The sequence below is a fragment of the Dromiciops gliroides genome, chromosome 1 (assembly GCF_019393635.1).
Source record: "Dromiciops gliroides isolate mDroGli1 chromosome 1, mDroGli1.pri, whole genome shotgun sequence".
Lineage (NCBI taxonomy): Eukaryota > Metazoa > Chordata > Mammalia > Microbiotheria > Microbiotheriidae > Dromiciops > Dromiciops gliroides.
This window is the reverse complement of record NC_057861.1, coordinates 78,821,802-78,848,606: the sequence shown is the minus strand read 5'-3', so window position 1 is coordinate 78,848,606 and position 26,805 is coordinate 78,821,802. Positions and strand designations below refer to the sequence as shown.

Here is a 26,805-nt window from a genome sequence, read left to right as displayed (position 1 = left end):
TGTAGTGTGAATGAGGAGAGTTGGACTAGATGACCTCTGAGGTCTCCTTCAACAAAAAGGTTTCTCTCTTATTCTTCCAATTCATCATTCTTAGTGCTGCTAGAATAAATTCTTTTGGTACTTTTTATTCACAGATGATTATGTGCTCAATGCAGTCTCTCAGGCTGAGATGCAATAGAATATTAATGAATCCTCTGCAACTTGTGCTAATTTTGGCCTGATGATTAACACCAAGAAAACAGAGGTTCTCTGCCAGCTAACACTGCACCATCCATATATGCAGAACCATTGGTTACAGCAAATGGAGAAATGTTGAATGATAAATTCACTTACCTTGGTGGTATACTTTCCAGGGATGTACAGCACATAGATGATGAGGTTGATGCATGCATTGTCAGAGGTAACTCAGTGTTTGGGAGGTTCCAAAGAAAAGTGTGGGAGAAAAGAGCTATTAGGTTGTCTACCAAACTGAAGGTCTACAGAGCCATTGTGCTGACCTCATTGTTGTATGTCTGAAACCTGGACCATACCATTTGAGTACCATATGAGGCAATTGAATTGCTTCCATTTTGTCTTAAGAAGACTCTGAAGATTGTCTGACAAGAAAAGGTAGCAAACACTGAGGTCTTTTCTGGAGATGACTTGCCAAGCATTCCAATTCTACTGCAGAAAGCGCAACTCCAATGGGCTGGCTACATTGTTTGAATGCCAAAAGTATGTTTGCCTATAAAAGACTATTTTACAGAGAACTCACACAAATCAAGTTCTCAGATGGAGGTCAGAAGAAGAGATACAAAGACACTCTCAAGATCTCTCTGAAGAACTTTGGAATCCATTGTGAGATATGGGAGACACTGGTACAGGACCATGCAGCATTGTGTGCCCCCATCAAAGAAGGCACTATTCTCTATGAGCAAAACAGAATCACAGTAGCTCAGAAGAAACATGAAATGCAGAAATTTAGACGTCTCTATTCCAAATTTTTATATGGACTATTTGTATCTGACCTGTGGTAGTGTCTTTTGAGCTTGTATTGGTTTGATTAGCTACAGTTGAACCTATTCTACACTGACCCTGACATAGTGATGTCATTTTGGTCTTCTTCAAGAACAAAGGACAACAACCAACCAACCAACCAAGAATAATCTTATTCATGAGTATCCATTTAAAAAAATCTTTAGTGGCCTAGTGAGTAAAGTTTAACCTTCTTTTCCTGGCATTCAAGGACCTGTGTAATCTTGGGCCACTTTTCAGCCTCCACTCTTATTAAACTTTTTTTTTTTTAAGTGAGGCAATTGGGGTTAAGTGACTTGCCCAGGGTCACACAGCTAGTAAGTGTTAAGTGTCTGAGGCTGGATTTGAACTCAGGTACTCCTGACTCCAGGGCTGGTGCTCTATCCACTGCGCCATCTAGCTGCCCCCAGCCTTCACTCTTATTAAAGCCCCTTTCTGTGGTGAGATTTAGAGCACTACCAACCTGTTGAGAAAGATATTGCAGGGAAGCTCCACCATGAAAAGAACGCATGTGACTTGGTGTCAGGAAGTGATGTCTGCCACTCGTGGGTCCTGTCAATCAGTGCTACCAGACAATTAGCTTGTAGCTATGTGTGTGTGGATGGCCTTGTTTCCTGTTTCATAGGAGGCTTCTGGGAGAAGCTGTGTCTTTTTCGTTTCTGGACGGTGGCTTGGTGGCAGGGACAGGCAGAATAGGGAGAGTAGACAAATCTCATACTTTATTCACGTGTTTCTCTTTTCTAACCCCTAATATATTTTAGTAAATACTTAATGCCCAAATATTGGTGCTATACATTTTTTAATTTAAGGTGACCACTCATTAGATTTTAGACATCACAGCTAGAATTCTAGACCTTACACTGTACTTTGTGTTTTATCTAGCTTGAACCACTCTTTACTTCCAAATTCATCCTATTATTTTCTTGTCTGGATTCCTGTTCTGATTTTGTTCTCTATGCCTATAATATCCATTTTTTTTTGGCAGGGCAGTGAGGGTTAAGTGACTTGCCCAGGGTCACACAGCTGGTAAGTTTCAAGTGTCTGAGGCCAGATTAGAACTCAGGTCCTCCTGAATCCAGGGCTGGTGCTTTATCTACTGTGCCACCTAGCTGCCCCCATCATTTTTTTTTTTAGTGAGGCAATTGGGGTTAAGTGACTTGCCCAGGGTCACACAGCTAGTAAGTGTTGTGTCCGAGGCCAGATTTGAACTCAGGTACTCCTGACTCCAGGGCTGGTGCTCTATCTACTGCACCACCTAGCTGCCACCCCCCCACCCCCATCATTTTTTTTGTTTTGTTTTGTTTTGTTTTTTTAGTGAGGCAATTGGGGTTAAGTGACTTGCCGAGGGTCACACAGCTAGTAAGTGTTAAGTGTCTGAGGCCGGATTTGAACTCAGGTACTCCTGACTCCAGGGCTGGTGCTCTATCCACTGCGCCATCTAGCTGCCCCCCCCCATCATTTTTTAAAATGTAATTTTTATTTTACTTTTTCAAGTAATGTTTATCTGTCTTATACCTCCTCTCCCTACCTCTAGGAGAAAAAACAACCACCACCCTTCTTTTACTATTGTCACCTTGATTCCTACCAGTCCTCTGCTAAATTCAAATGGCTGTTCATTCAGGAAGCTTGCCTAGGTTTCTTTTCCATATCTTTTGTCACCCTTCTATCATGAGAAGAGAGCCAGTCTTTACACACACTTTTTATGTTCTCCAGAACTGACCTTTGTACATAGTTGTAGGCATTTATTATTGAACTAAATGAGGGAAAGGACTGTATTTTATCTTCCTCAGCCCTACCAGTACTCTGCATATGCTCCAGGATATTTGTTGAAGTTGCTTATGTTGATGTGAAAAGGAAACAAAATTGTGAGATTTGCAGTATTTCAGTTTAAATAGTTAGCAGTTAGGAGGCTGTGAATGAAGTGCCCTATAACTGATATATATGGGGATATCTGGAAGTATAAGAATAGAGAAGAAAAGATTTCTCATCTTATCCATGCATTTATATTCCGAAGTAATTACCATTTGTATCTTAAATCTCCTTTCTAGACTGGATTTCTTGGAGGCAGGGATGACATTTTATTTATCTTGGCACATCTATAGTCAATGTCTAATTTTGGTTGATTCAAATATATTATGCCAATGTGGGTGTTGTGCTGCTGTCATATATTGCATTTGACAAAGTATATAGCTTGTTCACACCAGTATATGCCTGAGGGAGAGTGGGAGAATCCTAAGGAGCCTGATGCAGGTTTTTGGCTCAGCATCAGTCATTTGCATTGTGACTCCTAAGTAAAATGGAGTTGTTAGTGTTCCCTCTTCATTATGTCCAAATCTTAGTTTACTTTAATGGCCAAAAGCAAGTGGGATTGTGGATGAGATTTCTGGGGCTGGATTTGTATCCGCAAAGTGGGAATAACCATCTGAACGCAGACAACTTAAGGGCTAGGCTTGAAGCATAAGCAAGTCAAACACTGGAGGCTCAAACCTTATAAATAACTGAGCAATGCATGCTTAACCAAATGTAATGGGCCCCTAAGCCCTACCTCCCCCACTACTAATTGTTTTGGGTTTTTTTTGGTAAGGCAATTGGGGTTAAGTGACTTGCCCAGGGTCACACAGCTAGTTAAGTGTTGTGTCTAGAGGCTAGATTTGAACTCAGGTCCTCCTGAATCCAAGGCTGGTAACTCTATCCACTACACCACCTAGCTGCACCCCCCCCCAACTACTAATTGTTGACCAAGACTAAAAAACCCTCTAAATGTCAGCACCTACTTTGATATCCAGATGTGAACATTTTTTGCATTTGGTCTGAGTTTGGTCTCATAATTTTACTGTTTGCATTTTTATAATTTATTCTGCAGTACTGTACGGTTATGAGCTAATATCACAAATATATCTTTGGTTAATTTTCCCTGTTTGATTCTGCTATGGATTTGTAACTTAAATACAGATCTTCTAGTGTGAGGTAATTTCTATAACTTTATGGAAATATCCACAAAAGTATCTAAGTTCTAGGCTTCTTGTGTCAAAACTAGGACCCTTGGCAGACAGAGATATGTCTTTATTGGACAACCATCCCACAAACATCTATCTGATAAAATAAGTATTGTCGTTAACTCTGATCACTAAAATGCTAAATGACTATTTGCTTCCACAAGGGACATGTGGGTTATTATCAGAAGGGCATAATTTACAGCATCTAAGCCATAACTTACCAAAGGGTTATTCCTTCTTGGACTCTGCAATAACCTGCCAGTAAGCCGATTGGAGCCATCCCTCTCAGAAAACAGTCATCTTACCCTGTTTGCATATTCTTTTCCTGCTCCTTCTTCCAGTGTATTTTTTTGGGGAGGCGGGGCAATGGGGGTTAAGTGACTTGCTCAGGGTCACACAGCTAGTGTCAAGTGTCCGAGGCTGGATTTGAACTCAGGTCCTCCTGAATCCAGGGCCAGTGCTTTATCCATTGTGCTACCTAGCTGCCCTCCAGTGTATTATTAATACTTTATATAATAAGTATTAAACATATGACCTGTAGCACAAAGTCCTCAACACTCTCAGGTCCCTATGGAACTAGATTAAAATGTAACTGGGAAATATTTTAAACAATAAAAATATAATAAATCATAGACACTAATATGTAGTTTTCTAAGTCAATATTTGGCCTGTAGCAATCCTTATATACAATTTAGTGGACTTCATTTCTATTTGAAGAGGGGTAGGATATAGGATCCTAACGAAATGATGATCAAAGATGACATGTAATTGACTGGTTGGGTCATTGACCAAAAAGTATACTCTCAGTGGCTAGTGAAAACTTGTAAAAGCCAAGACCCATTGTCAGCAAGAGGAAGATAAGCAGATTTATGGAGTTATGGAAATGAAGATATATAAGCAACAGGAGACTTTAAATCATAGAAAGCATCAAAATTATTAGAGACCTTAAAGATCTTGTCCAACTCCTGATTTACAGACGAGGAAACTGAGACCTACAACTATTTGCTAAGCAAGTAAAAACATTAACTAGAATAGGACCACTACTTGGGATTTTGTGAAAAGGCAGAAATCTAAACATTCTATATCCATTGGTATCATAGCATATTGCTTCTCACATAGTAACTAAATTTTGAATGTTGCAGAAAATTATGGTCTAGTACTATATTTGCAGAAGTGCCATTAGAGACAATGAGGAATATGTTAGCTTTGAAGTAAAGACTTTATCTTCAGAGAAACTTGCTTTCTTAAAATAGTAAGGTATTCTTTTCCTGGGCACTCCATCAAAATAGTTAATGCAAGAGTAAACTGAGGGGCAGCTAGGTGGCGCAGTGGATAGAGTACTAGCCCTGGAGTCAGGAGTACCTGAGTTCAAATCTGGCCTTAGACACTTAACACTTACTAGCTGTGTGACCCTGGGCAAGTCACTTAACCCCAACTGCCTCACTAAAAAAAAAAAAAAAAAAAAGAGTAAACTGAAATTGACGAGGTAGAACGAAGTAAATTGTCTTGGTGAAATAAAAATAAATATTGTTTTAAGCAGTTACCAAGTCAAAGAGAACTAACAATAGGTTTTTCTGGAAACTGAAAAGCCTGCCTTCAACTCAAGAATTACTAGTAATTTTGAAGGAAAAAAAAATCCATGTTGTGCTTAGAGGTAATGCACATTTTGCTTTTTTTTTTTTTTAGAGAGGAAAATGATAAAAACGTAAGCTGACAAGACTTTTCCATAAGAGCAAGTTCCAGGCTATCTCCCAGCCCTAAGTCTTACAAAATATTCAGGTAAATCTATACTGTACCATTCAAAATTATGCTAATAAAGATACTTAAGTCATTAAAAATGTTAAATGATATCTTATATAAAGTTTGCCAAGGCAGTGAAATAGATTTAGCAGTATACCTTGAAAACACTTCCACTGAAAATGGTTAGAATATTAGCAGGTATTTGGAACCTTCATTTACTCAGGATTTCTCATTTTCTGATAGTTTTACTATAGATTGTATCAGATCAGACTGATGTTTGACTCTTGGGATCTTCTAGACCAACCTTCTCTTACAGATGAGGAAGTGAGGCCTAGAGAGTTTTAAGTGACTTATTCAAGGACACATGGGCAATAAGTATCAGAGGCAGGATTCAAATGCATGTTCTCTTGATGCCCAAACAAATTTTCTTTCCCTTCACCATATTGTGTCCAAAGCACCGAACTGCTATTTGGGAAGTACTGTTTCTAATTTCAGTTCTACCATGCCCACATTGTGTAACCAGGGACAGATCTTTAACCTTTTTGGATCTCAATTTCCTTATTTGTAAAGTGAGAGAGTTGGACTAGGTCACCTCTAATGTTTCTTCCTGTGCTGATAGTCTATGGTTCTCTTGATTGGGAGTCAGAAAACCTGGGTTTGAGACTTAGCTTTGTCATTTGCTAGCTGCGGGACCTTGGGCAAATTACTTAACTTCTCTGGGCTTGTTTCTTCAACTGCAATTTGAAGTTTTGACTAGAAGGTCTCCATGGTCCCTTCTGGCACTAAAATTCTGTAATACTTCCTATTATATACAGACCACAATCTTAGCTTTGGTTGCATATCAAAAAATTGGAAAACAGTCTTTATATTTAAGTAGCTGAAAGTTCAGTTGAGAAGACAAAACATTAAATGCCTTGAAACAATTAAAAAGCAATATAAATGAAAAAATAGCTACAATTGAAAACACAAACACTGAGGAGACAGTACAGTATAAAATAATAAATGTGACTTGAATTTAATGTAAGGCAGCTTTCTTAAAGAGCTCGGTTTTGAACCATATTTTGAAGGTGATGCACATGAACTGATATTCTAAGAAGAGATATAAAAAAAGTTGGAATGTGAGAATAAGCAAATTCTGCTTGTCCAGAGGAAACAGGATTAGTTTGGTTAGCATAGAAACAGGATGCTGGGAAATTTGTGCAAAACTTTAGAACCTGGGTTAAATGGAAAACGTTTGCAGTTATTTCTTTGTATATTAAAAAAAAATACCTAGACTGCTACAAGTATGTGGTTCTATATACTTCAAACTGGTCTCTACCCTACTGCCCTGAGATGCTATTTGGCTATAAAGTGCTGAAGTGTTTTTTCTATCCTAGAGTGAATTTTTTGATGTCTTCTCAAATTTGAACTGTTACCAAAAGCTTTACCACACTCATTACATCCATAAATTTTCTCCCCAGTATGAATTAGCTGATGGTGAATAAGGGTTGAACTCCGACTAAAGGCTTTCCCACATTCATTACATTCATATGGTCTCTGTCCAGTATGAACTCTCTGATGTTGCATAAGGCTTGAGCTGTGAGTAAAGGCTTTTCCACATTCATGACATTCATGAGATTTCTCTCCATTATGAATTTTATGATTTTCAGCAAATCTTGACCTGTTTAAAGCATTCCTACTACTATTTTGATGGGATTTCTCCTCAATATGAGATCTTTGATGTTCAATAAGGTATGCATTTCTACTGAAAGCTTTGCCACATTCATTACATTTGTAGGGTTTCACTCCAGTATGAATAATCTGATGTTGAAAAAGTGTTGAACTCTGACTGAAAGCTTTCCCACATTCATTACATTTGTATGGTTTTACTCCAGTGTGAATTCTTTGGTGTCTAATAAGAAAAGAACTTTGACTGAAGGCTTTTCCACATTCATAACATTCATAGGGCTTCTCTCCAGTGTGAATTCTCTGGTGTAAAATAAGATGTGAGCTCCAAGTAAAGGCTTTTCCACATTCATCACATTTGTAAGGTTTCACTCCAGGATGAACACTTTGATGCTGAATAAGTATTGAGTTCTCACTGAAACATTTACCACATTCATTGCATTTATGTTTTCCTTCAGTGTGAATTACTTGATGTTCACTATGACTTGAACTAATTAAGGTATTAGCACAATCAGTATATTGATGTGAATTCTCCCCAATATGAGATTTTTGATGTTCAATAAGGTATGCTCTCCTACTGAAGTCTTTCTTACATTCAAGACACTTGTAGGGTTTTATTCCAGTATGAATTACCTGATGTTGCACAAGAGTTGACCTCTGAGTGAAAGCTTTCCCGCATTCATGACATTCATAGGGCTTTTCTCCAGTGTGAACTCTCTGATGCCGAATAAGAAATGAACTTTGACAAAAGCTTTTCCCACATTCATTACATCTATGGGGTTTATCCACAGTATTAATTCTTTGGTGTTCAGTAAGGCTTGAAATATTTGAGGCATTCTCATTCTTGTTATATTGGGATTTTTCTGCAATGTGATTTTTTTGGTGTTTCATAAAATATGTATACCAAGTGAAGCTTTTTCCACATTCATTACATTTAAAAGGTTTCTCTCTGGTATGAACTTTCTGGTGTTGGGTAAGTAATGAGCCCTCACTATGGGCTTTCCCACATTCATTAGTTTTGGGGGATTTTTCTTCAGTTTGAATTCTTTGACCAATAAGATTTGAACTATCTAAGATATCCTTTTTGAAAATCTCATTTTGATGAGATTTCTCTCCAGGATGAATTTTTTGATGTTCAATAAGGTATGCACTTCGACCAAAAGCTTTGCCACATTTATTACATTTGTAGCGTTTTACTCCAGTATGAATTACCTGATGCTGAACAAGGGTTGAACTCTGACGAAAAGCTTTCCCACATTCATGACATTCATAAGGTTTTTCTCCAGTGTGAATTCTCTGATGTCGAATAAGTAATGAAGTCTGACTAAAAGATTTCCCACACTCACTACATTTGTGAGGTTTCTCTCCAGTATGAATTCTCTGATGCAGTTTAAGTTGTGAGCTCTGACTAAAGGTCTTTCCACAGTCTTTACATGCATAAGGTTTTTCTCCTGTATGAATTCTCTGATGCTGAATAAGGTGTGAGCTTTGACTAAAAGCTCTTCCACATTCATCACATCCATAGGGTTTATCTCCAGTATGGATCCTCTGATGTTGAATGAGCTGTGAGCTCTGAATGAAGCCTTTCCCACATTCATTACATTTAAATGGCTTCTCTCCAGTGTGAGTTCTCTGATGTAGATTAAGTCGTGAATTCAGACTAAAGGCTTTACCACATTCATCACACTTAAAGGGTTTTTCTCTACTGTGAATTAATTGATGTCGAATAAGGTGGGAGCTACAACTAAAAGCTTTCAAACACTTGTTACATTTGTAGGGTTTCTCTCCAGTATGAATTCTTTGATGTTCCCTAAGGTGTGAGTTTCGACTAAAATTTTTCCCACATTCATAGCATCTGTGGGGTTTTTCTCCAGTATGAATTCTTTGATGTATATTAAGATCTGAATTATATTGGAAACTTTTGCCACATGTATCACATTTATGGGTCCTCTCTCTTACAGTATGTCTAAGGTGAGAAAGAGAGTTTGAATTAAAACTTAAATTTCTCCTACATTTATTTAGTTCTTGGGCAGTCCCTCCTATTGTATTTTTCTTTGAGGTCATAGTCAATTTACTGAAACCTCTCTCTTGGTAACAGTTTTTCTTCAGAATCACCACTGTGGAGTTTCCTTGATTTCTCTTTAAAATTCCCTCAGATCTGTAAGTTTCTCCAAAAGTAGATTCTTGAGTTACATTATTTAAGGGCATTGCCAATGTTGTTCCATGTGATTTTATTTCTTTTGAAATACCCTTTTCATATGAATGCTTGTTCTCACTCTGACTCTCATAATCTGAAAAAATAAGAGGGAAATTCAAAGGTCACTTGTTCTATAAGCTGAGGAAAAAGGAAAATAATTTTAATAATGAGCCTTTTTTCCCCTTCCCCCCACAGTATTTTAATAGAAATACATGGCTTTGATAGTACTTAAAACTGGCTTTAAATCTTGAGAGAAAAGATGAAAGGCATAAAGACTGGAGGTTAAATAAGAAGGAAGGAGAATAAACAGTAAGATGTGGCCCACACAGAGGATAATGTGAGGATAAGCTAGGAAAACTATTTGAGATGCTACTTTTTAATTAGCTATTCTCTAGCTATAGCAAAACTAAATTCCCTTTCTCTCTCTACAATACTGCTAACTGTGGAGAGATTTATTTAAAAGCTGGTCTCAAAGAAAAAGGCCTGTTAAGCTGTTCTTCATTGGGAAAGAATGGAATTCATTTGCTCATCATTCCTACCTATTTTCTAACTTTCTAGTGGGTGGAGCTTGTGTATTGGCCCATGATTCCATCTCTCAACAAGTGTTGCTATACTGTACTGCAGCCAACTACTTCCCTTGTCTATCTTGAAAGTCTTAGAAGATCAAGTCTTAGATGCAGATATTATCTCAATATGAGCAAGAACTTCCTAATGATTAAAGTGGTCCAAAAGATGTCAGATGGGGGCAGGTAGGTGGCGCAGGGGATAAGCACCAGCCCTGGAGTCAGGAGGACCTGAATTCAAATCCAGCCTCAGACACTTAACACTTACTGGCTGTGTGACCCTGGGCAAACAACTTAACCCCAACTGCCTCACACACACACAAAAAAAAGATGTCAGATGGCCTTGGGAAATTATAGAATGAACCAATGTGAGAAATGGAAGGGACCACAGAGGCCATTCCCCTCCTGGCCATGCTCCTGACTTTCTTTCTCTTTACTTCAACATCATGTTCCCACTACTGGTGATGCATCCTAGAACTTCCCTGCAATGTTTGAGGCCTACTCAACCTGCCAAATGTATCTATGAGGCCCACCCTCCTTCTCTCATTGAAGAGCTCCTCCCAGAACCTCCATTTTGTGGAAAGGCTCTGGCCAGTGTGCCTTCATTCCCTTCCTTGTTCAGTTCTTAACTTTCTCTGGACTTCAGAATCATCCCTTCATGGGTACCTACCCTTCTCACCTTGCTTTTTAGTTCCCTTTTGTGTACTGTCTTCAACCGCTGGAATGTAAGCTCCTTGAGGGCAGGGACTATTTTCCTTTTTGCTTTTGTGTTCTCAGTCCTTGGTACACAGTAAGTGCTTAATAAATGTTTATTGGCTTCCTTCAAGTCCCACCCTACCTGAACAGGAACACCTTTTATAACATTCCTAAAAAAGTAATCTAGATTTTACTTGAAGACCTCTAATGAGGGGGAACTTCACAGCTAGCTTATTCCAGTTTAAGATAGTTATGTCAGGAAGTTTCCCCTTTACATTTAGCCAAGATCTACCTCTCTATCTTCCACTCAGTCCTGCCCTCTAGGACTAAGCAGAATAAACTAACCGCTTTTGTATATGTCAACCATTTAAATACTTGAAGCTGGCTCTTTTTTTCATGAAGAGAGAAAGTTCCCCATCATTGGAGATGTTTAAGCAGAAGCTAAGATGATCATCTGGGCATGTTAGAGAGGGATTCATGATAGGTATAGGACTTCATGACCTAGTCATCTAGCAGATCTAGAGAGGGAGGATTATGATATGATCTTTAGGATCCCTTTCAAATGTAAGATTCTATGTCCCCATGGCTCATTCTGTGCTAACAATTCTCCTTCCCAGGATATTCTGGATCTTTTCATTTCAATTGTTTCTTCTCACAGAATAACTTATATTCTCTGCTGCCTTTCCTTGGGACAGCTTCTCATTATAGAGCCTTCTTCAAACAGTGTATCCTATGCAGAAGAAAGTTTGCATTAAAAAAAAAATGACAACTCCCACTGATTAGTCCTCTCTTCCCTCACCTATGCTGAGGCATCTCGGGGTCTCCTCTTTTTCACAGGCTTTCTGTAGATTCAGGACCCATGGCTCTCCCCCATGTTCCAGCTGAGAGATCACGTCAGGCTTGTGGACTAGAACTCCTGCTTGTAGGAAAGGAAATAGAATGTGTAGGTTTATGCTGAAAAATTCAAAGCAGTCCCAGCGCTCAGACTAAACTAGGCTTCCTCCAAGATTCTGAAGATGAAAAAAACCCATTGGTAATCATCCATCTTAAATGACAATGAATGACAACTGTCTTAGGAACTAGGGGGTCCTGTTTTGCTTAAGGTTTCTAAGCAGAAGCTGGGTGACCATTTATAGAGAATGTTTGAGAGAGGATTCTTGTTTGGTTGTGTGGTAGCATGACATATTAGACAGTTGGAAGCCAGATCTGTGTTCAAGTGTCACTTCCAGCTCTGTGACCCTGGGCAAGTCATTTAATTTCTTGGTAGTCCAGATAACTCTCCAAGACTGTAAGTTGCAGAAAAGGTAGGGACTTGCTCTGTTAAAAGGAGCTTCATCTTGGAGTTCCTCATATCCATTAAATCACAGGTCCAGTCTTTGTCTCTCTTGTTCAGAGCTGGCTGGATTGGACAACCTGAGGTTCCTTCCAACTCTTAGAATTGTGATAAGTTAACGCAAATATATGAAAGATAAGGTTCTTACATTCAAGAAAATTATAGCCTAATTGGGAAAATGGGACAGACACAAAAAGATAAAGAATAATGATCTGAAACCTCTAACTTCTCCCTGGGCCTAGATCCCATCCTGTTCCTGTTTTCTCAGGATAGAACATTTAGCCCCAGATCTCTTCTTTCCCAAGTGTACATTCAGAGTTGAGGTCTGGGCCCAGGAGCCAACCCTGGCAAAGCTTTATCTGGTCATAAATCCAGAAGGGCCCCATCTGGACCGAAGCTTCTTGGCAGCTAAGACAGGAAGCTGAACTAGACTGTCAGCAGTTATGTGAGCCAACCTCTTGCTTAGCTATTAACAGTTTATTCTTTATGTTTACACTTATTAGATAACTCTTCATTTTGTATGGCTACCCCTTACTATAATAGTTATTTATAACTATAATTTATAACCAATATATGTTATAGTGAAGTGTGATTTGACACATCATCTCCTACTGACCCCTACCCCGCCCCCCCAACAAGTGAAACCTGCCAAAAAACTGAGGCATGACTGCATGATTACCAGTATATACCTTTCAGATTTGGTATAGAGATTTAGGGGTGAAACAGCATGGCCTTTCTCCTAAATATCTACCTCTTAGATATGAAATTCTTATTTCAGGAGACAGAGCCTTTCATCAATAATGAAAAAGGTTTAAGTATGTTCAAGAGAGCCAACCCAACATATTCATACTCCATTGTCAATAACTAGCAATATGGTATAGTAGTGAGAATTCATGATTTGAAAGCTGACTCCTAGCTCTGTTATTATTAGCTGTGTGACTTTGGGAAATCACTTAACATCCAGAAGCTATTTTTTCATCTATAAAATGGGCAAAACAGTACCTGAAAGATCTACACCTCACAAGGTTGCTGGAAGGATTAAATAATGTAGTTCAGGTAAAGCAATTCTGTTTGTAAACCTTAAAGCACTATATAAACACCGTCTGTTGTTATTATTATTCACTGAGGACAAAAAGAATATATGCTCAGAGATTGCAGGAGGTATAGCTTAAAGCAGTGGTGTCCAACTCAAATGGAACTAAATCCCTAAGCCAAATATTGGCTTAGAAAACCACAAATTAACATTATCTATGTGGTATTATATTTTTTATTCATTTTATTAAACATTTCCCAATTACATTTTAATTTGGTTGGCTGCAGTTTTGCAGCACAAAGTGGCGAGTTTCAGGCCTCTGACTAAGAGGGAACACTGGTTTCAGCCTCTTCATTTATGGGGAATGAGGGGGAAGGTGGGAGGGCTCTCTTAAGAATATGCTATTAAAAAGGGAGTAATCTAGGTACAGAATGACAGTAAGCTTATTTCTTTTCCTCCTGCTTGGGGTTGGAAAGCTATCAGTCAAAGAAGGACCATAGTTATGTACGTACAGGGAGAAGCTGGAAGGACTAAGACAGAGTGTCTCACAAGGAACTTAATAATGGGAAAAGAGCTTGTATCTGGGAAAGCCCAAAAAAGTTGTCTATTTCTTCCTTTGTAGAGAATAGCTGTGTTTTAAAAGATAGAAAACAAAAACAGATTATCTCTGGACCCAAAATGGATGAGGAAGGTCTAATTCTCGAGTTACAACCAAGCCAAGATTTCCAGAGGTCACAAAAGTCAAGGCCAAGAGGCTTGAGGGCATGCACTCTTAACCCTTTTGGTGTTATGTACTCCTCTGGCAGTGCAGGGGAGTCTACGAGCCCCTTCTCAGAATGTTTTTATTTATTTTATTTTTTTTCTTTATCATAAAAGTATTTTGTTATTTTCTAGTTACATGTAGAAATAGTTTTCAGCATTTGTTTTTATAAGATTTCTAGTCCCAAGTTTTTCTCCCTCCCTCCCTTCCCCCAAGACAACAAGCAATCTGATATAGGTTATATATGTACAATCACATGAAACATATTTCTGCATTAGTCATGTTGGGAAAGAAGAATCAGAACAAAAGGGAAAAACCTCAAAAAAAGAAAAAAAACCCCCAAAAGTAGAAACAGTATGGTTCAATCTGCATCCAGATTTCACAGTTCTTTTTTCTGGATGTGGAGAGTATTTTCCATCATGAATCCTTTGGAATTATCAGAATGGTTTAAGAGCATAAAACACATAGGATTGCAAAGGTAACTAATTATATTTAATAGTTATCAGAATATATTTTTAAAAGTTCACAAATTGGGGCAGCTAGGTGGCGCAGTGGATAGAGCACTGGCCCTGGAGTCAAGAGTACTTGAGTTCAAATCCGGCCTCAGACACTTAACACTTACTAGCTGTGTGACCCTGGGCAAGTCACTTAACCCCAACTGCCTCACTTAAAAAAAAAAAAAAAGTTCACAAATCCAAGGTTAAAAGTTCCTGCTCTAGAGGATTATTATTTATCATGGTGGGGGCAACAAGTCTTACCCAGAGAGACCATATTCCCATAATTCTCCAGCATCACATCTCTGTAGAGGTGCCTTTGATCAGGAGTCAGCTGCTTCCATTCCTTCTTTGTAAAATACACAGCTACATCTTCGAAGGTCACCAACTCCTGAAAACAACATGTACTTGCTGCCTAAGGACAATTCCACAGTTCTACCCTAGATAAATAAATTATATGTGACGGGAAAGGGAGTAAGGAGAAGGCAAATGAGGGGTAGTGATCATATAGGGGATTGGGGGGAGGTTGAGAAGTGACTAGGAACTTTATAAACAACTACAAGGAAAACATAAGAGAAAGATAGAATCAGAGGAAGTGTGGTCTAGTATGAAGGCTGAATGGTGCTTTGGAAATAAACGCCTTCAGGGATGAATTTTCATTTTGTCTTCATAACACTTGGCACAGTGTCTTATATACAACAGTTACATAATAAATACTTATTAGATTGTTAAATTTGGAATCAGAAGGCCTGGTTTCAAATCTCACCTCTGCTCCTAACTGCCATGACCTTAGGTTAGTCATTTCATTGCTCTAAGCCTCCTCATTTGTAAAATGAAAGACTTGAACTCAGGGTTCCTTATATCTCTAGATTTTATAATCTAATAATCGGGTCATTTACAGCTGGAAGGTCCTTAGTCCAATTCCCTCATTTTATAGATAAAGGTCTGGCTTCAAGTCACATAGCAGTTAAATTCATAGCAAGACCAGAGAGGGAAAAATGGGATTTTTCCATTCAGTGAAGATTCTCAAGGTGAGGGGTGCATTATATATACATTGTTTCACTGCACAGATAAAATAGTGGTATAAGGAGGCAGAATTTTTGTTTAGTCATAGATTATACCACCTTTGGGAGAAGGCAGAATATAGCCAGGAAATATGGGCTCCACCTGAACCAAAAAGTTACCAGACTGTTTTCTTGTTTTCTCTCTCTCTCTCTCTCTTTTTTTTTTTTTGCGGGGCAATGGGAGTTAAGTGACTTGCCCAGGGTCACACAGCCAGTAAGTGTCAAGTGTCCGAGGCTGGATTTGAACTCAGGTACTCCTGAATCCAGGGCCAGTGCTTTATCCACTGCGCCACCTAGCTGCCCCCTCTTGTTTTCTCTTAAAGAGGCAGTTGCTAAGTGTGGGGATTAAACAATGGGAAAAAACCTACTGTTTAGAGCTGAACATGAGGCTCAGTTTGATGAAATTCTACTGAAAAGGTCTATGAGAAAGCTCATTGCATCCTTTTCTTTTAAAAAAAAAATAATAAACATTTTTATTTAAAATTTTGAGATCCAATTCTATCCTTCCTTCCCTTCTTCCTCTCCCCAAGGTAGCAAGCAATCAGATAAAGGTTATACACATGCAATTATGTAAAACATTACCATATTAGTCATTTTGTATAAGAAAACTTGAATAAAAGAAAAAAATGAAAGAAAGTGAAAAATAGCATTCTATAGTCTATGTTCAATTAATGATTAGTTTTTACTTTGGAGGTGGATAGTTTATCATTAGTCCTTTGGGATTGTCTTGGATCATTGTATTGTTAAGAATAGTTCAGTCATTCATAGTTCTTCATCAAACAGTATTGCTGTCTCTGTACACAATGTTCTCTTGGTTCTACTCACTTCACCATACATCATCAGTTCATACAAGTCTTTCCAGGCCTTTCTAAAGTCATCCTTCTTGTCATTTCTTATAGCACATAATATTCCATCACCATCATATACCACAGCTTGTTTAGCTATTTCCCAGTTGATGGGCATTCCTTTGATTTCCAATTCTTAGCCACCACAAAAAGAGCTGCTATAGTTGGCATCTACATAGAAGACTCGGTGGTAGAAAGACAATCATTGATTCATGGTGACCCCAGACTAAAAATTCTAACAGAGGAAGCCAGGTAGAGAATCAGAGAGATCTTCTGATGACTGAGATGCAAAGGGGAGAAGGGAGGATAGCTGAGAGACAGAATTAGTTCTTCACCTCAGTTTTTACTGAGGGGATATTAGGAAGGTGGGATGCATGAAATCAAATGGTGCTGAAAACTTAAAACATTCGCAAGATGGCAAAATAAGTATAAAGAAATCCCCAGAGCTTTGTGGCATATCTTATTAAGGTGTCTTGTTGGCCAAAATGTAAACCGTATGATTATAAAGAGTTCCTGTGTTAGAGTACAAAATCCCAAGGAGGTCCACAGAAAGAGGACCAAGTTGGTGAGAGGACAAAAGAGCACGGTCAGCCTTAGGAAATGGGGATGTTTTGTCTGGAGAACAGAAGACTTAGGAAGAACAATGCTATCTCTCTTTAAGTACCTGAAGGGCTACTATATAGGAGAGGGTTTAGACTTGTCTGATTGGCCCCAGAAAGCAGAATTAGGGAAGATGAGTGGAAATTATGGAGAGGTATATTTTGGTTTACTAAAAGGGGAAAACCTCTTGTCAATTAGAGTCATCCAAAAATGGATTGAGCTACCTCAAGAGAAAGGGATTTCATCATCCCCGGAGAGATTCCAGGGGAAGCCAGAGATGTTATAGAGTACATTCCTGTTTAGATCGAGGTCCTTTCTAGCTGTGAGATTCTATATATTGGCAGACAGATTTCAAATGTGGAAAGAGCACTGGTGCCAGGATTCTAAGACCTGTGTGTATCAACTTCATCTTTCTGGGCCTCAGTTTCCTTCCTTATAAAATAAGAAGATTGTACAAAATGATCTCTGTAGTTTCTTCCAGCTCCGCCCTATGATTCTAAATGGAAGCACTCTGAAATATCATCCATTCATAAGAAAGTCTCAAGAGAAATTTGGGGAATTAAGATTGATTGGCAAGTCTCATATCCAGACAAAAAAAGCTGAAGATACAAAGAAAGGCCAAAGACCGTCCCTATTCAGAAGGAGGTTACAGTCTAATGGGGGAGATGACATGCAAACAACTATGTACAAACAAGCTACATACAGGATAAATTAGAAATTATCAGGGAGAAGGCACTAGAATTAAGGGGGATCAGGAAAAACTTCTAACAGAAGGTGAAATTTTAGCGAGGACCTGAAGGAAGCCAAGGAAGCCAGGAGATGTTAATGAGGGAGAACATTCCAGGCCTGGTGGGATAACAAGTGAAAATGCAAGACATCAGAAGATGGAATATCTTGTGTGTGGAACAGCAAAGAGGCCAGCATCACAATGTGGAGTGGTGTAAGGTGTGAGAAGACTGGAAGGGTAGGAAGGAGACAGATAATGAAGGGCTTTAAAAACCAAACTGAGGATTTGTGAGAAAATAATTATTACTAATGGATTTCTTAGGGGGATCCAGAGATCAGTTTCAGTCCTTTCTTCTACCCCGCCCCCCCAAAGTCCAGTTCTAGAGGAACTTCTGCAGCAATTATTTGGGACAAACCCAAGGGAACAAAAGAAATGGAGATGGACTCTTTTGTCTAGATCAGTGAAGGATTGATGGGATCAAACCACACCTAGATGCTAGACTTTGCTTTGCCCCTTTAGCAAGGGTCTTTCACATTCTTTCCCTGTAGAGTTCATTTTAATTTAGACCACCCTCAAGTCATGTCAACCAATGGAATTGAATGATGCTAACCAATTAGCTTTTTTTGGTCCATTCTAGTAATTTAATTACAGCCATGTAATTTTTACTCTTGCATTTTCTCAATCGTTTCTTCCTTATATTTCCCCTTTTCTTTGCCTACTTGGTGAGATTAGGCTTTCTGTTCAAGGATCTTTTTGTGGTCTTTGTCCAGTTTTAGCCTTGTGATAACCACCTTGCTGGGATGAATGCCCACATGGACAGTTGTGCCATTAGCCTTCTCCTGCTACACATGCTCAATGTAGATCAAATACTTCTTTCTGTAAACCTGGACTACCTTGCCAATCTGCTGTCCTTTGTAGTGTCCTCGAACTACCTGAACTTCATCATCTTTTCAAATGGGCATGGAGCAGACACTGTACTTCTGTCTCAGCTCCTTCAAAAGAGGAGAAGACATAACTTTCCTCTGTATGTGGGAAGGGGCATCAAAATGCCTCTTGTGGGTTTTGCTCTAGTCAGATGTCACAAAAGGATTGAATTTCATTTTGACCTCAGAGCCACTGAGGAAGAGAAGGGGCTACTTTTGCCTCCTGAGGAAGGTGGGGAAAACCAAAACAGCCTAACCAATTAGCTTTGATCAATGTATAATGACCCACCTCTATCAAGAGAGGATAAAACCCTTGGCCACAAGGCCAGGGTCTCCCTCTCTTGGTGAATGCTCTTCCTCTTAGGATAGTGTGGATTTTGTAGGTCTTCTGAACTCTCCTTGAGACCATGTGTGCTGTCTCTTTGAGAGACAGCACGGATCTGGGGCTTTTGTCTTGCTTGAGTTAACTGCCACGTGGTCAATTCTTTACTGGTATATATAATATTAATTCATAATAAATGCTTATTGCCAAAACTGGTATCAATAGCCATAGTAATTAATTAAAAAACAGTTTTAGCTTAATTAAAACATATTTTGTAGTTTATCTTGGTGGTAATAGGGTGCCAGTGGAATTTACTGAATTAGAAGAAGGTAAAATAGTCAGATTGGCACTTTAGGAAGATCACTTTGACAGCTGAATGGAAGACAGACTGGAGTAGGGAGAGACTTGAGGCAGGGAGATGCACTAGCAGGCTACTGTAATAGTCCAGATGTGTACAGGGCCTGTACTGTGGTGGTAGCAGTGTCAGAGGAAAGAAGGGGGCATGTGTGAAAGATGTTATGAAGTAGAAACAATAGGATTTGACAACTGATCAGATATGAGGGGTGAGTGAGAGTAAAGAGTTGAGGGTGATACTTAGAGTTGAGAGCTTGAGTGATTGGGAGAATGGTGGTACCTTTGACAGTGATAAAAAAAATTAGGAAGAAGGGAGGATTTTGAGGGAAAGATAATGAGTTCAGTTTTGGACATGCTGAGTTTAAGATGTCAACTAGGCAGTTGGAAATGTGAGACTACAGTAGAAAGAACTAGATGATCGTCTCAGTTTTTTCAGAAATTAGGAAGAATGTTACCTGGTGTGTGTGTGTGTGTGTAAGTGAGAGAGAGAGAGAAGGAAAGGTCTGTGTTTGAGAGAAGGTTTCGAAGAATTGGAGTAGCGAGGTGTTACAAATTATAAAAAAATAAAGGACTGTGGAGCAGCAGGATTAATTAAAAAAATAAAGGATTATGGAGCTGAGGAGAAAAAGCATTCCATGCATAAGGGACAACTGGAGAATATGCCCTGACCCGGGAGATGGAAAATCTTGTTCATGCAAAAGTCAGGTGGTCCGACAAAATCAGTTACCTAATTCTTAAGGCTGAGGGAGAACACTTAAGCTCTGTCATCAGCACTGGGGTCAATGTTGACAATACAATATTGAGATTGACCATGGGTCTGCCCCAGTGTAACAAATACTGTGTACTTTTTCATCCTGTGGATGATCTGGGAACAAATGGGTTTTGCTTCTTGGAGAACCTCCAAGCTGGGGGAGGAAACAAAGCCACATTTGAGCAGCAGAGACAAGACCTTAGGAGGGATAGCTCACCTGTGACTTGGCTGTAATTCGAAGCACAGTTGTCATCATCTGGTCTCCTCAAGGGAAAGGATAACACCTCGGGTATGAGTAGAGCTGAAGGAAAACAGAAGAACCATAAGTGAAACCAGCCCTGGTCTATTGTTCCCCTACTTGTTCCCCCAGGACTTCTCTCTTTTAGGAATTGAGGGGACCCAAGGTATAGCCAGCCATTCCTTTCCCCATACCCTAACAGCTACTAATTCTCTATTAACCACCATCTTCTGGTATCCTAAGGAATATGAGGACATGACTCAGACTTCATGGGCAATCATGTCAGGAGGAGGCAAGTACTAAAAAACCTCAGATTCCTGGGAGAGTAAAGCAGACAGAACCACTAACAATTACACATACATAAACACAGACACCAGTCTATACATACACAACCTATATATACATACATATACCTTGTCTGATATTCCCAAAAGGGAACTCCTTGAAAAGTTTGTTTTCATGCTGTCAGTGGGCTTTTCCCTTTTATCACTCTATATATTCCCATGTATTTAGTCAGTCAACAAACATTTTAAAAGCACCTATTATCTGCCAAGCACAGTGCTAAACACTGAGGATACAAAGAGGCAAAAAGTCTCTACACTCAAGGAGCTTAAAATCTAATGGGGGGGGGCACGTGAACAAATATCTACAAAACAAGCAATATACAGGATAAATAGGAAATTAATAGAGAGAAGGCACTAGAATTAAGAGGAGCTGAAGAAAGCTTCCTGTAGACGGTGGGATTTATTTGGGATTTAAAGGAAGCCAGGGAGGTTAGAGGTTAGAGCCAAGGAGAGAACATTCGAGGCATGGGGCAAAGCTAGGGAACATACCCTGAGCTAAGAGATGGCATGTCTTGTTCCTGCAAAAGCCAGGAGGCCAGTGTCACAAGATCAAAGAGAATGTGAATGTATGTGTCAGGCAATAAGGTGTAAGAAGACTGGAAAGGTATGTAAGAGGGGGCTAAGAAGGGCTTTGAATGCCAAACAGAACATTTGTTTTTGATCCTGGAGGCAATAGGCATTCACTGGAGTTTACTGATTGGGCCTGTACTTTAGGAAAATAAGTTTAGTGGCTAAATGGAGGATGGACCAGAGTGGAGAGAAGCCTGATGCTGGCAGACCCACCAGCAGGCTATTGCAGTAATTCAGGCGTGAGGTGATAAGGGCCTGCTCCATGATGGTGGCAGTGTTAGAGGAGAGAAGGGGGTCTATTCAAGAGATGTTGCAAGGGTGAAATTGACAGGCCTTGGCAATAGCTTGAATATGGGGGATGAGAGATAGTAAGGAATCCAGGATGACACCTAGGTTGTTAGCCTAAGGGACTGGGAGGATGGTGATGCCCTCTATAATAGTATGGAAGGTAATCTTTGTAATCATCTCATCTCTTCCTTGAGGACCTAGGTTCAAATTTTGGTTCTGCTGCTTAATACCAGTGTGTGACCCTGGGTGAATCCCTTATTCTCCTTAAGCCTCAGTTCCTTATCTGTAAAATGATAATAATTGTATTATATACCTCATAGGGTTTTAAATATAAAATATGACAAGAGTACATAAAATATTTTGTAACCAGAAAGCATTATAGAAATGTCAGCAATTCACTTTTTCTGGTAGCAAAGAATTGGTAACAAAATATATGTCCATTGATTGGGGAACTAAATTGTGATATGTGAATGTAATGGAATATGATTACACTGTAAGAAATGGTATCAGAACTAGCTCTTATATGAACTGATCCTGAGTGAAGTAAGCATGATTAGGAAAACATACATAATATGACAACAATGTAAATGGAAAGAATAAAAAACCAGAACTGAATATTACGTATCATGGCCAGGCTTGGTTCTAGAGGAGAAATGAGAAAATGTAGTTCGCTTCTTTTTAGGGAGGCAATTGGGGTTAAGGGACTTGCCCAGGGTCACACAGCTAGTAAGTGTTGTGTCTGAGGCCAGATTTGAACTCAGGTACTCCTGACTCCAGGGCGGGTGCTCTGTCTACTCTGCCACCTAGCTGCCCCTCACTGATTTTTTAAAACTGCTTCCCCACCCCCTCCTTAAAATGTTTATTATGTTACAAGTCATAGCTTTCTATGTAGGAGAGGGAAAGGAATATATTTTGGAAATGATTGTAATTTAAAAACAAAGGTTGTCAATAAAAGTTAAAAACAGACAAAGGAAATTTCAGTGGTTGTTGTGTTAGGCCTATAATGGATCTTAAAAGATTATCATACCTAATACTTTCATTTTACAAAGAAAGAAAATGAATAGCAAGGGAAGTGTTATGGGCCCAGAGCACCTCAGAAGTTCTCTGGGGTACATCAAGGAACCTTCTCCTTGAGAAGCTAAACCAAAGGACAGACACACGTAAAGAGATAAGTGGAACTAGATTGGACTGAGAGCTTCGGGGACCTCCACCCTTCATTCTAGTCTCCCTCAACCCTGGGGAGTTAAGATTAGGTGTGGCTGCTACCTTTGTGTCCTGAGAGAGATGGCTTGAGAGATCTGCAGCCACCCCTCACCCACTCCTCTAGCTACCACCAGTGGGGGATGGTCCTCCCTCAGTAAGGGAACTTTCCACAGTCAGATGGTCAGCCCCATCAGTCCTCTATAAATGTACCTGCCTGTCTCCTGCTCGAGGAGATTGGTATCTCAGATCCACCCCCTGTGCCATGCCTTTCTTCCCATGAGAAGTCCAAGGATTTCTTTCATGGTTTCCCTTCCCTTCCCTTGCCCCTAAATAAACTATCTTATTCTAATTGCTTTTGTGTGCAAGAGGGTGTAATTCTTTAAAGAGGAATTCCTAAGGACCCCAAACCCCTATCCCCACCCAAACCCCCTACCCCATTTCCCCCATGACAGAAGGTTAAGTGGTTTGTCATATAGCTAGTTAGGACAGAGCTGGGACTAGAACCAGGCCACTTAATTCCCAACTTGGTACTCTAACATGCTGTTTCCAGTATGTTCCAAAATGTGGTTCAAAAATCGTTAGTTTCTGAATTTTAAGGTCCTCTCAACTGACCTACCCACCTCTAACCCAACTTTCACATGCCGATAGATCAATCTTCCTAATACACATATCTAACTACCTCACTAACTTGTTCAAAAACCTGAGTTCCTCCCCAGTGACTAAAGCAAAGCTTCTTAAACTGGGTCATCACCCCATATCAGGGTTGTGTATCTGAATGTGGGAGTTGCAAAAAATTTGTCAACAGTAAAAGGTTATATATACTTATTTTATACACCTATATAACTGGGGTCGTGTAAAAATTTCTTGGGCAAAAAGGGATGGTGAGTGGAAAAAGATGAAGAAGCCCTGGACCAAAGGACAAACTCTGGATTCCAAAGTCTGGAATTCAAATCCCTCCATGGTCAGGTTCCAACCTACCTTTACAGCCTTGTGTCATATTACCTTCCTTCATCCAATAATCTAGCTAACCAGGATGGCTTGGTCCTTGAACATGTCCCACATTTTCAGAAGATTATAGCTTTCTGAACTAGAGGGGGCTTTAGAAATTGTCTGGTCCAGCCAGACGATTTAAAGAGCCAACTGAAGCCTAGGGAATTTGAGGCTTCTCCAAGGTTACATAGCCTCCTGATTCTCAGGCTACTATTTTTTACATTATCAGATTTCCCTCACATCACTTTCCTACTCATACACCTAAAAAAATCTCCCTACCACTTGATTCGTGCAGTCCAAATTCCCCTGCCTGGCTTCTGAGACCATCTATATGTATATGTGATCCTATCTTTGTCTTTTTCAAATACTCAAAGGGGTCTGTGATTTCCTCCAATGATGCAGACCACAAATAATACATCCTATCTTGTTTTCTCTATCCAACCTTGTTTTCCATTACTATCCAACAAATACCATTTAATCTGCTCCAGTGAGTCAGCCAGAAGGCTTAGTTTGAGTGAACAGGGGACTAAGGATCAGTTCATAGAAACTTAGGCAAGAAGAAGATATGGAAGAGATGTCACATAATCAAAAGACCTTTATCACCGACTAGATATGAATCAGACCTAAGATTAACATGATTAAATAGTGTAACATGGTTGTTAAAAAGGTTAGTTGCCATTGTGGACTGCTTTCTTGCCATTTCTCATACTATTTCTTCTCATTTTTCTTCTGGTAATAGCTGCATCTGTGCCATTTTTACCATTCTTCAAGGCCCAGGTCAAATGCAATCTTTTCAAGAAAGACTTCTCATCCCTCCCCTTCGTTCTCTCTCCTTCCCACCTTCTCATAGTACTCTGTCTAGCTCTCATGCACCTTACTGCGGTCGGCTGTAAAATGCTATATGTGTTATTATTTTACATTAAGGTATATGTGTCACATCCCCTTTCCTAGACTGTGTCCTTAGGACAATGACTAGATTTTATTCTTGTCTGCAACCCGGCCAGCCCTTAGAGATTCCATCTCTTCCAAATTCCCCCGTTCCCCCTTCCCCCCATCTCTTTCAATATCTTCCCTCCCCCCTCTCCCCATAGTCCCTATCTCTTTCAACTTCTTCCCTCCCCCCCAGAGAACCCATCTCTTTCAAGTTCTCCTCCAGTGCTATCTAGTCCACGTGCTCGCCTCCTCCCTCCCCACCTCCCCGCATCCCGAGACACCACCCTCTCTCCATATACCCCTCACCCCCCAGGTTCCGCCACAGAACATCTCCCCTTCCATATTGTTCCCCGCCCACAGTCCCTCACCTCCGCCTTCCCCAGCGTCTACGGTGCACTATTAGGGAGAGGTCGGGAGAACTCTGCCAGGGACCGGAAGTGGATTGTGGCAGGAGGAGCAGCCCTGGCGCCCCTCCTCCTCCTCCTCCTCCTCCTCTCTAGGCAGCCGGGAGGAGTGCCCGTCTTGCTGGTCCAAGCAAATACAAAGCCGACCCCCCCCCCTCCGAAAACAAACAATTCAAGGCCAAAGAGATTTCACTTCCGGCCTCCCCCCTCCCAGTCTCAAGTGTTCCCTCTTTCTGGTTGCCTTGCTCTTTCCCTCCCTCCTCTAAGGAACTTTCCCCTGAAGTTGGTTGTTGTTCGGGCGGATGGCTTCGGTGTCGCCTTCCTTGCAAACTTGGAGAACTTAGGTTTATTTTTAGAAGAGCGATCGCCCGGAGGGGAGTCTAACACTGCGGTCTCCCAGACTGCTAGGGATGGAAAGTTTCTATAGGGTTATCAGATGCAGTGGGGCTCTTGTCTCCAGGCAGATTTTGCCACTTGGCATGCCAGGGGAAAGTAGGGGAGGCTGCCGTTAGAACTGTTTTTGTGACAAACAGGACCCTTTGCTCAGGTCCACAACAGTGTGTTTGAGCAAACGTGGATTGTTCCACCAAGGTGAGAATTCTCCACCAGAGGTGAGATATCCTGTTGTCTTGGTGGCCCTAAGCCAAGGACCACCAATATGCCTCCTCTGAGAAAAGTCTATATCTGGACTCTTCTCAGAGCCCTAAAGGTAGAGAGTGAGTCTGGTTTCAGGCCAACAGCTTTATGGCCCCCCACCATCCCCCCACCCCCCTCCCAGCAGGGGGCCGCTGGGCAGAGGAGGCTTTGAGCTGAAGCTCCTGAGCCTTAGGCCTGATAAGGGCCCGAAGAAGGGCCTGGGTTTTGTGGGAGTTGGTCTGGGCTGGGGGTTCACCTTGAAGCACCCAAGGTGATCCCCATGTGACTCAGAGCTCAAGCCCTGACTTGAGTTTTGTTTTGAAAAGTTATGTTTACACAAGCACTGTTTAGTGGGGAATGGGGACATTCTTACTCCAGCATAGGGTTGGGGGCCTAAGGCTGCAATCTGATTGGTTGGTTGGTAAATGGAACAATCTGATTGGTCAAACCCCAAGACAGGTTTTCTTTCTTGAAGAGTTATGAGTTATGTATGTTAACACAGTATTTTTCTGAAGGGGGGAGGAGGAGCCAACACTCTTGCCCAGAATAGGTTAAGGCCTGGTACTGTAGTTTGTAAAATCTGATTGGTTAACTAGTAGCACCTGATGGGTTCTTAGGCTGTTACTGTTATTCTGTATAAAAAGCAACTGCAATAACGGTAACAACTGAAATGCAAATGAGGGGTATCAAAAGGCCTTAATGTGATTGCTCGGAGGGGACCCTTGAGGGGTATAAATGGAGGTAAGGGACCTCACTTCAGTGCACTCTCCAGCACATTCAGGAGAGTGCCCATCTTTGTGAAGATGAATAAAGCCTTCGCTCACCAACTGCTGCCTGCTTGGGATTTTTGGACAGCAACCTGCTAGCAACACTAGAACTGCCAACCCTAGAGCTGCTAACACTAGAGCTGAGCAACACGAAGAGCCGTTAGCTATGTTTCTAACACCTCCTAACACCGAGATGGGGTCCATAACAATATCATTATGTTGGGGTCAAGGTATAGTGTGTCCAACTGTAACTGATCAGACCAATCAGAGCTTGGAAGGCTCTACCACAAGTCAGACACAAATAGTCCATATGAACATTTAGGTATTTCTAAATTTATGCATCTCAGGGTTCTTT

The 26,805-nt window shown here is 40.4% G+C and overlaps 1 protein-coding gene and 1 pseudogene across 2 annotated transcripts; both read right to left on the bottom strand.

Moving 5' to 3' along the window:
- Positions 1-6,660: 6,660 nt before the first annotated feature.
- Positions 6,661-25,111, bottom strand: LOC122735831 (zinc finger protein 184-like). 2 transcript variants are annotated; one of them, XM_043977638.1, is made up of 5 exons: positions 25,012-25,111; positions 20,295-20,378; positions 14,756-14,882; positions 11,671-11,790; positions 6,661-9,706 (listed from the first exon to the last, which is right to left on the bottom strand). In XM_043977638.1, exons 2-5 carry the CDS (start codon positions 20,331-20,333, stop codon positions 7,086-7,088), a joined length of 2,907 nt encoding a protein of 968 aa, XP_043833573.1. In that variant the 5' UTR covers positions 20,334-20,378; positions 25,012-25,111; the 3' UTR covers positions 6,661-7,085. The 2 variants fall into 2 exon arrangements, with proteins under 2 accessions (XP_043833573.1, XP_043833580.1); XM_043977645.1 differs by having other exon boundaries at positions 11,671-11,787.
- LOC122735874 lies at positions 18,390-18,842 on the bottom strand (annotated as a pseudogene).
- Positions 25,112-26,805: the final 1,694 nt, after the last annotated feature.

What these genes read in the sequence shown, in the direction of transcription:
- LOC122735831 (XM_043977638.1), bottom strand. Translation starts at nt 20,333, where the DNA reads ATGATGACAACTGTGCTTCGAATTACAGCCAAGTCACAG. An exon ending in GAATTACAGCCAAGTCACAG is followed by an intron (nt 14,883 to 20,294) that starts GTGAGCTATCCC and finishes TGTTGTTTTCAG; the next exon opens with GAGTTGGTGACCTTCGAAGA. An exon ending in CCCGAGATGCCTCAGCATAG is followed by an intron (nt 9,707 to 11,670) that starts GTGAGGGAAGAG and finishes TTATTTTTTCAG; the next exon opens with ATTATGAGAGTCAGAGTGAG.